Consider the following 12,210-nt stretch of genomic DNA (forward strand, 5'->3'; position numbering starts at 1 on the left):
TATCCCCCTAAACATCTCCCCTCTAGTAACCACTAGTTTTCTCTGTATTTATGGGTCTGTTTCTGCTTTTTTTTTTTGTTCCCGTTTTTTAGATTCCACTTACAAGTAAAATGATATGGTATTTTGTCTTTCTCTGTCTGACTTTATTCACTTAGCATTATACCTTCAAGAACTCTTTTTTTTTTTTGGTACTATTCCGGTGTGTGTGTGTGTGTGTGTCCAGCCCACATCTTCTTTATCCGTTCATCCATCAGTGGACACTTAGGTTGCTTCCATATCTTGGCTATTGTAAATAATGCTGCAGTAAACATAGGGGTGCATTTATCTTTGTGAATTCGTGTTTTCATTTTATTTGGGTAAATACCCAGTGGTGAAATAACTGGATCATATGGTAGTTGTATTTGTAATTTTTTGAGGAACCTCCATACTGTTTTTCACAGTGGCTGCACCAATTTACATTCCCACCAGGAGTGCATTAGGTTCCTTTTTCTCCATATTCTCACCAGCACTCATTATTTCTTGTCTGATTCTAGCCATTCTGACAGATGGAAGGTCTCTCATTGTGATTTTGGTCTGCATTTCCCTGATGATTTGTGATGTTGAGTATCTTTTCATGTGTCTGTTTGCCAACTGTATGTCTTCTTTAGAAAATTTAGAAAATAACTATTCTAAAGTCCCCTGCCCATTTCTTTTTTTTTTTTTTTTAAAGATTTTACTTATTTATTTGACAGAGATAGAGACAGCCAGCGAGAGAGGGAACACAAGCAGGGGGGAGTGGGAGAGGAAGAAGCAGGCTCATAGTGGAGGAGCCTGATGTGGGGCTCGATCCCGTAACGCCGGGATCACGCCCTGAGCCGAAGGCAGACGCTCAGACGCTCAACCGCTGTGCCACCCAGGCGCCCCCCCTGCCCATTTCTTATCAGATTTGAGGGGGGGGTGATGTTGAGTTGTATGTTTTTTATGCATTTTTGGTATTAATCCCTTATTGGATATATCATTTGCAAATATCTTTTCCCATTCAATAGGTTGCCTTGTTTTGTTGATGTTTTCCTTTGCTATGTAAAAGCCTTTTGTTTTGGTGTAGTCCCAGTAGTTTATTTTTGCTTTTGTTTCCTTTGCCTGATGAGACACATCTAGAAAATGTTGCTAATGCCAAGATCTGAGAGATTACTTGCCTATGTTTTCTTGTAGGAGTTTTACAGACCTAAGTTTCATACTTAGGTTTTTAACCTATTTTGAGTTTATTTTTGTGTGGTGTGAGAAAGTGGTCCAATTTCATTCTTCTGCATGTAGCTGTCCATTTTTCCCAGCACTGTTTAATGAAGAGAGTTTGTGTTTCCCCATTGTATATTCTTGGCTCTTTTGTCATAGATAAATTGACCAACTTAGCATGGGTTTATTTTTGGGCGCTCTATTCTGTTCCATTGATCTATGTTGAAGGGGAAATTTTAATACGGGGAATAGAGTAATAGAGATTGGTTGCTAGTTCCTGATGTGATTAAAGGTATACCAGAACTGTCAGTGATGTTGCTTCTCTGTCTTGGCTGCCCATCAGCTTTCATTATCCAGGTAATCCACCTCCCTTTTTAAAAATCTTTGTATTTGGATTAGAAAATTTAAATGTTAAAGAAGGGGGAACCCCCTCTGACCCCCCTGCCCGGAAAAAAATTCATCTGTGTAAAGGGTAGCATTTTGTTTTGTTTTGTTTTGTTTTTTTTTTAAAGATTTTATTTATTTATTCGACAGGGATAGAGACAGCCAGCGAGAGAGGGAACACAAGCAGGGGGAGTGGGAGAGAAAGAAGCAGGCTCATAGCAGAGGAGCCCGATGTGGGGCTCGATCCCATAACGCTGGGATCACGCCCTGAGACGAAGGCAGGCGCCTAACCGCTGTGCCACCCAGGCGCCCCTGTTTTGTTTTTTAAACCAAAAGATGATTTAATCTGTTGAGGTGTATGGTTTACAGGTCATTTCATTTCATGAGATAGATGAGAACTTGCTGATACTGAAAAGAGGAATGGTGAATTTATCATTAGTTCAAAGTAATAAAGTCATAATTGGACATTTTGGAAGTTTGGGTGCTTAAAGGTACCTGGGCAGTTAAAGTTTGAGTTACATATGCCTCTTTTAATTTGGAAAGTTGCTAAACCAATAGATTACCCATAAGGTTTTACTCAGTGCCTTGTTAGTATGATCTTGCAGAAGATACTTTACCTCTCTGAATCTTGACTGCCTTCCAGCCTTATTGGGATATGATAGAAGAGGTAATGTGTACAAAGCTTTGTGCACTTCTGAGTGCTAAGTATGAATAAACACAGCATGCATGTTGCCAGTCTTTTTCCACAAAAATATCTTCATTTCACCAAATAACCATATATTAGTCTCAGATCACCTTGAAATTTTTGCAGTAGCTTCCTAACTGGGGTCCTTAATATCTACTTTCACCACAAATAATTTAGCATGGTTTGTTTTTGTTTTTGTTTTCAGACAAGGGGTTTTAATGCAAGGAATTGACAGGTTTGGTAAGGCCAAGAGAGGGCCGTTCAGGTAACCTAGATGTTAGTAAACACAGGAGGCAGCTACTAACCTTGGGAATGGGGGAACAAAAGGAAAGAGGTGGTTGCCAGAACCTAGAAGCTGTTTAAGTGTACAATTTGGTAAGTTTTGACTTAACTATATGCCCATGAAACCACCATTATAATCAAGATCTTCACCTTTGTGATTGCCTTCTCTTTTACCCTTCCTCCTCCCCAGTCTTTCTGTCACTCATTTGATTAGCTAGAGTAGAATGGCTGGATCATATGGTAGGCGTGTGTGTAACTGCCAAACTATTTTCTAACATCGTTGTGTCGTTTCACATTTTCACTAGCGGTACAGTTGACTTGTGAACAATGTTGAGGGGTTAGGGGAACTGACCCCCTGGAGATCGTAAATCCATGTAAAACTTTTGACTCCCCCCAAATTTAATCATTAATAGCCTACTGATAAACTGGAAGTCTCACTAGTAGTAGTCAATGAGCACGTATTTTTGTATGTTACATGTGTTAATACTCTTAGACTAGAGTAAGCTAGACAAGAGAAAATGTTTAGAAAATCATAAGGAAATAACATTTACAGTACTGTACTGTGTTTATTTAAAAAAAAACACAAATAAGTGGACCTGTGTTGTTCAAGTGTCAGCTGTAATTATTGAATCTTTAATAAAGGTGGTTTTGTGATGAAATGTACATAATGATATTTACCATTTGAAGTGTACGGTTCAGTATCAAATAAGTACATTCACAGTATTGTACCATTATCACTATCTCCCAAAATTTTTTCATCATCCCAAATTGAAATTGTACCTATTAAACATTAACTGTCCATTATACTGACTCCCCAGTCTCTCTTAACCACTATTACACCCTTTGTGTCTCTATGAATTTGCCTTTCTAAGAAACTCCTGTAGGTGCAGTCTTTAAGATTTTACTTGTTTATTTGAGAGAGAGCAACAGAGAGCATGAGCGGGGAGGACAGGGAGAAGCAGACCCCCCCACTGAGCAGGCTCGATCCTAGGACCCTGGGATTATGACCTGAGCCAAAGGCCAGACTCTTAACCCACTAAGCCACGCAGGCGCCCCATGCAGGGGCATTCTCAACAGTATTTGTTTTCTGTCTGGTTAATTTCACTTAGCATATGTTTCCAAGGTTCATCCGTGTTGCAGTCTTCAACAGTATCTGAATTTCATTTTTTTTTTTTAAGATTTTTATTTATTTGACAGAGACATAGCGAGAGAGGGAACACAAGCAGGGGGAGTGGGAGAGGGAGAAGCAGGCTTCCCACTGAGCAGGGAGCCCAACGAGGGGCTTGATCCCAGAATGCTGGGATCATGACCTGAGCCGAAGGCAGATGGTTAACGACTGAGCCACCCAGGCACCCCTGAATTTCATTTTTGTAAATGGCTGGATATTGCATTGTATACCACATTTTGTTGACTGGTTTGTCTGTAGGTGGATAGTGATGCTGTAAACTTAATAATTCCTATATCTTTTATACTTGTTTGATATCTGAGGCCATAACCCTTTCAAGAGTGATTGATGGGGGTGCCTGGGTGGCTCAGTCAGTTAAACGTCTGCCTTCGGCTCAGGTCATGATCCCAGTGCCTGGGCTCAAGCCCCGCCATCAGGCTCCCTGCTCAGCGGGGAATCTGCTGCTCCCTCAACTCCTCCCCCCTGCTTGTGCACGGGCGCGCACACGCTCTCGTGCGCTCTCGCGCTCTCTCACTCTCTCTCTCAAATAAATCTTTAAAAATTAATGATCGATGTTCTTATAGCTCATTCTTCTTAAAATGACTAAACATGTAGGTAATAAATTACAGTGTGGTTCTAGTCTATTTGTGTGAGCCCTAGGTTAAGAATTCCTGCTTTTGAATTGATTTTAGCTATTTGTCTCTCATTTTGCTGTTTGTTCTCTCAAGTATTTCATTGAGTAAGGAGTAGGAACTGTACTCAGGATTCATCTGGACCAGAAGGTATAAAGAGGATAGATAAGTATATTTTAGTATCTGTTCTTCTGTTGAACAGTGTTGGTGGTTTAAATGGACAGATACTTGTAATAAACGTTTGTCAGGGTAAAAGAACCTTACTTTGATTAAAATGGCATTGACAGAGGAATGTACCAAATTTGCATTGTGAGAGGTTAGAGAGTAAACAAATATTTGTTGAATTGGAGGGACCCCTGGCTGGCTCAATCAGTAGAGCATATGACACTTGATCTGAGGGTTGTGAGCTTGAGGCCCACCATGTGGGTAGAGTTTACTTTAAAAAAATAACAAATAGGGACACCTGGCTGGCTCAGTTGGAAGAGCATGTGACTCTTGATCTCGGGGTTGTGAGTTTGAGCCCCATATTGGTTGTAGAGATTACTTCAAATAAATTAACTTTAAAAAATAATAAAGTAGAATTGGATACTTTCAAGTATCGCACAGTAGTTGGAACTGGAGTGAATTCGGTTTTGTCTGTTTTATAAAAGTTTTACTTTTATAATAGTGTGTTAAGACTTTTCATTTTCTCTAATATATGAAAATCAGCCACCGCGAAAGAGAAATCAGAATGTGTAACTTTTTTATTCAACATATTTTATAATTTGTCTAGGAATGCAATTTTTTTAGTAGGTAGAATCATGTATTTGTTTGAAGTTACTTAATGGCAATCTATCACTGACCATATAGGATGGTGAGGTACAACTTTATGATTTAAATTTTGAAAAATAGGGCTTTTGGGGCACCTGAGTGCCTCGTTTGGTTAAGTGTCTGACTCTTGATTTCAGCTCTGGTTATGATCTCAGGGTTGTGGGATTGAGCCCCATGTGGGGGCATTGCGCTCCATGCCCGGCATGGAGTCTGCTCGTCCCTCTCCCTCTGCTCTTCCTCCTGTTCTCTCTCTAAAATAAAAATAAATAAAACTTTAATAAAATATATTTTTTAAAAGTGTTGGGCTTTTGCTTCCATGGGAATATGACACCATCGGTAAGTTTTTGTAGTCAGTAAGTTGTCATATTTTAAAGGGTTTTAGTGAGGGGGCGCCTGGTGGCTCAGTCACTTAAGAGTCCAACTCTTGATCTCAGCTCAGGTCTTGATCTCAGAGTGGTGAATTCAAGCCCCGTATTGGACTTCATGCTAGGCAGGAGCCTACTTAAAAAGTGGGGTGTGGGGGAAACCATTTGTAAAGGTTTATAGTGAATCCTCTATGAAAATCAGATTTGATAATGGCTTTTCTTTTACCCTTGTCATTAAGGACCACTTTTTAAAAGATGTTCCTAGGTGATAAGATTATTAGTATTGTTGCGGATTATTAGTATTATTGCGTAAATAACTTGCAAGATGATGTGTAACTTCTAAGACAGGATGGAGTTTTATTTATTTGGGGCTTATTTTAAACTTATTTAAACCTTTTTAGCTAGCTGAAGTTGACACTATCCACTTCCTAAGTTTATGTTGATTATTTGATATTGCTCTTTTTTTAAGTGGGACTGTCAAAGGTCAAAGACATTTTTCTTGGCCTTGAGAAAATAGATTATAAAAGATGAATGCATAACCTCTGGGATTTGGAAAAATTACATGTCATGATGTGCCTTCCCGGACTAGTTAGACTTTTTTTTTTTTTTTTTTCAATATACTGGTGTATCTTGTTTTAATGAAATTGTACATGGCTGGGGGGGTGATGTTTGTTTTGTTTTAATATTTTTTATTTTTTTAGGATTGATTTATTTATTTGAGAGAGCACCCTCCCACACAGGAGCTGGGGCAGGGGCTAGAGGGAGAGAGACAAGTAGACTCCCTGCTGAGCAGGGAGCCCTAGTCAGGGCTCCATCCCATGGCTATGAGATCATGGCCTGAGCCGAAATCAAGTTAGATGCTCAGCTGACTGAGCCACCCAGGTGCCCCATGCTGGTCTCTGTTTTAAATAGCACTTTTCAATAATTTGAAGGTTAATTTAAACTTTTGAGGTGAATTTTTGTTCAAATTGAGAAGAATAGGATGAGGGGTTACAGATAAAAGATACTGGGGTGCCTGGGTGGCTCGGTTGAAACAGATTTGGGAAAGAAGTTACAGTACTTAGTGAAATAACCTTGGTACCTAGCAGTAGGAGATTCTAGACAGACAATTTTATGTGCAGCACTACTTGATCAGAAAAGTGTTGTTCCTTGGGCCTCCTGGGCAGGTGGGTTAAGCATCTGCCTTTCCCGGGTTGGGATCCCGGACCCTGCCTCAGACTCCCTGTTGAACAGGGAGCCTGCTTCTCCATCTCCCTGCCACTCCCCCTGCTTGTACTTTCTCTCTGTCAAATAAATAAATAAAATCTTTAAAAGAAAGAAAAGGTGTTGTTCCAATGTTCTGAAGGGATTTGAAGTACGATCATTGTAGAGTGACATTAAATTGAGATTGTATTGGCTGTGGGAAACTTCCTTTTTTATTATTTCACTTTTTTCCTGTTTTCATCTTTTACCCTTTGCTCCATCTACAGGTGGACTTCAGAAGCCTCTGAAAAGAGGGAGAAGATACTTAATTGATTTAATTGGTAACAGAAGAGTTGAAGGATCTGTTTGATCCTATTTTCCTATTCTCTGAGGCTGAAAAAAGCCTCCAAATATATTTCCAGCTAGAAGCAGCAATAGTAGTTTTAGACATTGGCCTCATTCCTTTTTACAGATTAAGAAGAAAACTACTTAATCTCTCATTATATGGTATTGTCATTCATTCAGTCTGAGAAGTCAGTATTTTTGTTTCTGTTTTTAGGCTGTGTGTTTCCTGTATTAAGAGGTTCCAGAAGGATGCCTGTTACTCTTTATATTTTTTTAGAACTGCCATTTCCTCAACTTTTTAAAGAGGCCTCAGTGATATTAATTTATGTGTAAAGAACCGAAGGGCCAGCAGTGGTAGAACTATGTTTTGGTTACGTTTTCTGGGTATTGAGGACACGTGGGATTGTTTTTTGGGTTACCCTAAATAATTGGTATAATTTAGCTTGTATTTTAAAATTAATGTGTAGTTGTCATTAAAGTGTATAGAGGCACTCTTTTTAAAATAAGTTTGATGCTCCTAATTGAACAAGGCACAAACTAGACCTGATTTTTGTGTCCACAAAGGCTCTTTATTATTTTGAGATGGTAAAAATGTTGCCCAAAAAGTACAGAATGCACTTACCATCTTTTACCTTATTCTAATATTAACAACTTCTACAACCATAATAAAATTATCAAAGCCATAAAATGAACATTGGTCAGTACTATTAACTATGGGCATTAATTCAGATTTCAGAAGTTTTCTCTCTAAAGTCTTTTTTCTGTTCCACAGTTCAGTTAGTTGGGTCTTCTTAGTCCCCTAATCTATGACAGCTCTTAATCCCTGCTTGATAGGTCTTTGATACTTTCGTTGAGTTCTGGTCAGTCATTATTTTGTAGAGTGTATTTCAATTTAGGTTTGTCTGCTTTCTCATGATTAGGCTGAGATTCCATGTTTTTGGCAAGATACCACAGTGATGTGGTGTCCTCAGTCTACCAAGACATAGGGCACATGATGTTAGTACCTTTAATTATTCATTTTTACTAACATTTATTAGTGGGTAATGGTGGTTCCTGCTGCTTTTCTATTTATAAAATTACTGTGTTTTTTTTTTTTTCCTCAAATGATCTTGGGAAGATAATTTGAGACTACATTGGTGGTCTAATTTTTTCTGAGAGATTGCCCATTCTTTTTAGCGTTGATTGGTGGATCTTGTCTGCGACATTCAGTATTATGGACTGCCTCGTACAACTAACTTTTTAAAAATGTAAATGACATAGTTACATTAGATGGTATGTAACAGTCAGTCAAATTTTTGTCACCTAACAGTTTTTTAATGTCTCTTAAACTGAGTATCGATACCATTTGACATCACATTTTCAGTTGATAAATAACCCTCATTATGTGACTTTATTGTGCTGATAGTTTTTCCACACTAAGGAAATTATTTTCATAATTAGTGTTTTTAAGTGTTTAGTTGTTATTTGGAATATGAAAGGAAATGGACATTTGTGCCATAATAAATATTACTTGAAATGCAAATGAATGGGGGAATAAATTTAATACTTCAGCTCGTGAAGATTATTAAGGTAGTTTTACAATCAAGTCAGTATTTTATTGCTTTCATGTTGGCTATATTTCCTGCTTATTATTATGGGTAAATTTCTTAGCAAATCCCTCCTCCATGAAAGCTTGAGTCCAGAGTTCCAGATTTGTTAGATAAGGCTTGGAGGACATTGTTCCAGTAACTCTTAACTATATTTCCAGAAGTCAGATAGCTGTGAAAGAAGATCTTCATAGATCATTTGGTAGGAAAGCCTAAATTAAACAAATGTGAGAGTAGTCTTTATTCCATATAGTAGGAAATGATAATTTTGTTTATGGAATTCTACTTCCCAAACCCATTGGGTATGTTAATGTATGTGTACCATTTAACTTTAAAACTTAAGGGTACCAGGGTGCCAGGGTGGCTTAGTTGGTTAAGCACCTGGCTCTTATTATAAGAGATTTATTCATTTATGAGAGAGAGAAAGAGCGCCCGTGCACTCAAACATGAGTGGAAGAGGGAGAGGGGGAGAGAATTTCAAGCCGACTCCGCTCTAACCCTGGATCCTGACTCCGGACTTGGAGCTTGCTTTAGATTTTCTCTCTTTGGGACGCCTGGGCAGCTCAGTCGGTTAAGTGTCTGCCTTCAGCTCAGGTCATGATCCCAGGGTCCTGGGATCCAGTCCCTGCATTGGGCTCCTTGATCTGCGGGGAGCCTGCTTACCTTCTGCCTTCCACTCCCCCTGCTTATGCTTGCTCTCTGTCTCTCTCTCCTGCTCTCTCTGACAATAAATAAAATCTTAAAAAAAAAAGTCTCTCCTCTTCTCCTTCTGGCATGTGCCTGAGCCCCCTCCCCACTGTGTTGAATAAGTTAAGAATAGTTTGTACTATTAAGATACCCTTTAAAAACATTAGAAACCAAACTTTCTCCTTAACTGTTATTCTATATTGTAGCGGGGGACAAGTTAAAATCCCCTTTTTAGGATTACGTTAAAGTTACAGTTAAATTAGAAAAGGATAACAATATCTGATCTTGATTTAGTGATATTTTACATAAACTTCATAATGCTTATTACAAAATTACATCTTCAGGGGTTTTGTAGTTTTAACCCATAAAAATAAGTTTAGGTGCGTATTTAGTTAAATGAACAACATATTAGTCCTTTGTGTTTTATTTTTTTTAATTTAAAAAATTACATGTTGGTGTACCTAACTAGTATAGCATTAAAGAACATCTCAAAAGATAATTTGTAATTGTTAAACCTGTACTTAGTAAACAAAAATTGAAGTTTAAAGGAGTAGTACACAAAAATGATTGGCATCATTCAAAAAAATGCCAGTATTGCTAATGGGACTGGGGTTTATTATCTGACTTTACTTTCACCTTCCCCTCCCCCATTTTTTCTTAATGAAGATTTATTGACACGCTATAAAAGTGTTGAATAATTTTTTTTAATAGGAATTAAAAAATACGTTGTTGGACTCATTATCAAGACGTCATCCGACCCAACTTGTGTAGAGGTAAGACCATTTTGGAGATTAGTGTGAGAATGTAAAATCATTTAAATATTGAATCTTCAACTTAAATATGCTTATATCACAGACATGTAGGCATAAGAACAATCATTTATAGTAGATCTGTAATTTTTCTTAGAGGAATTTCTTTGCTTATATTCTTCTTACACCTATTTTAGACTATGTTTTAATCTAAACTTTTTTCTTTTCTTAGAAGGAAAAGGTGTATATTGGGAAATTAAATATGATTCTTGTTCAGGTAAGCTTTTACTTGATTCATTGTTTTCCTTAAAAGAATTAAATGCTTCAGTTAGGCTGATTACAGTTAAGCTACTATTTAACATTTGAAATTGTAAATTTCCTATGGTAGGAAACATCAGATGCTGTAAACCTGTCACTCCTGTGGCTCCAATATGGATCAGACATGTTACAGTTTTCTCATTTGCCCGTTGATTGCATATTTCCTTTCCATGTCATCTGCATTTTAATTCATAAATCATTCCTTTGAATCCAGCATTCCTTAAATTGATCTCTATACTTAGTCTGTTTTTCAAACTTTCTAAATAGTCTCAGCTTCAAATTTTTATATTTACATATTTTTTTAATATGAGAAAAAATTGTCCTGAGAACATTAATTGGTATGTGAGAACAAATAGATTTTTCTATTTAATAAGTTACAAAAACATTTGTGTTTTCACTAAGTTACACTGTTGTTTGTTTGTTTTTTTTTTAAGATTTTATTTATTTATTTGACAGAGATAGAAACAGCCAGCGAGAGGGAACACAAGCAGGGGGAGTGGGAGAGGAAGAAGCAGGCTCATAGCGGAGGAGCCTGATGTGGGGCTCAATCCCATAACACCGGGATCACGCCCTGAGCTGAAGGCAGACGCTTAACCGCTGTGCCACCCAGGCGTCCCCTACACTGGCTTTTATACTGAGGACGTTTGTTGTTAGCTATCTTTGGGATGCAGGAGGAGTACAAAGAAATTAGTTACTGCTTATTAACAGGAGCAATTAGGGAATAATCTGGTTAGGAAAATCACTGGTGTACAAAATATACAGTACAGACTTGAAAGTTTAATACAATACAGTCCATTAGATTTTGATCAAAGATGGTTCCATCCCCAACTGTAATGCCGTCTCTCTCCCAGATTAATACGAACAAATGCTGTTATAGTTCAGGGCTCAGATTCCACCCAAAGAAAATGCCTCTCCCTGCCCACCCCTTTTTTATTACTTAGAGTTTTATCTTTGAGTCACTTAGGATAATTTAAACCTCTGTATCTGGCTAATAGTGAGATGCGTGCACATTAGAACAGCCTAGACCAGGGTGCATGGCTGGCTCAGTTGGTGGATCATGCAACTCTTCATCTCAGGAGTGTGAGTTGAAGACCCACATTAGGTGTAGAGATTACTTAAGATAAAATCTTCAATGAAAGAAGAAAAAAACCAGACTAGATCAATCAGCTGGGATAACTGAGAAGAGTCCTAGGCATTTGAGGCCAAAAACTTCATCTGTGTTATACTTTACCTAGTGTATTCTGTATAGGATGGCACATTTCTTCTCTTTTAATCAAGGGGGAGAAAATGAAAGTGGGTGTTTGCTCCTGTTTTAATATCACACAACTTCTTTAAGTTTGTTTTGCCATTGAGAGGTGAAATTAAATTAACATTTCTTATCTTATTTTAGATACTAAAACAAGAATGGCCAAAACACTGGCCAACTTTTATCAGTGACATTGTTGGAGCAAGTAGGACCAGTGAAAGTCTCTGTCAGAATAATATGGTGATTCTTAAACTCTTGAGTGAAGAAGTATTTGATTTCTCTAGTGGACAGATAACTCAAGTGAAAGCTAAGCATTTAAAAGACAGGCAAGTAATTATTTTGCTTCAGAATTCTTAAGTTATTTCTGAGAAGATTTAAAGAAATTTGGAGGTTGATTGTAATTTTTTGAGAAACTGATTGTTAATATATCAAATTACTTTTGTTTTTTAGTACAAATTTAAATAGTCCTAGAGTGGACCTAATATTCTAAATCTGGAGACTTGAAAAGTATGTGTGGCGATATAGTTTGTCATACTTCATTGTCACAGCAAAATAACTTTAT

At 37.6% G+C, this 12,210-nt stretch overlaps 1 protein-coding gene across 1 annotated transcript in view; it reads left to right on the plus strand.

The window, feature by feature from the left end:
• The window catches only part of XPO1 (exportin 1), a 44,687-nt gene that overhangs the window by 17,740 nt on the left and 14,737 nt on the right, over nucleotides 1-12,210 (plus strand). The window contains exons 5-7 of the mRNA XM_040623442.1: nucleotides 10,047-10,108; nucleotides 10,317-10,361; nucleotides 11,793-11,974. Coding sequence (XP_040479376.1) covers nucleotides 10,047-10,108; nucleotides 10,317-10,361; nucleotides 11,793-11,974 — 289 coding nt within the window. The remainder of the gene's footprint in view (nucleotides 1-10,046; nucleotides 10,109-10,316; nucleotides 10,362-11,792; nucleotides 11,975-12,210) is intronic.

The sequence above is a fragment of the Ursus maritimus genome, unplaced genomic scaffold, assembly GCF_017311325.1.
Source record: "Ursus maritimus isolate PB19 unplaced genomic scaffold, ASM1731132v1 scaffold_6, whole genome shotgun sequence".
Taxonomy (NCBI): Eukaryota; Metazoa; Chordata; class Mammalia; order Carnivora; family Ursidae; genus Ursus; species Ursus maritimus.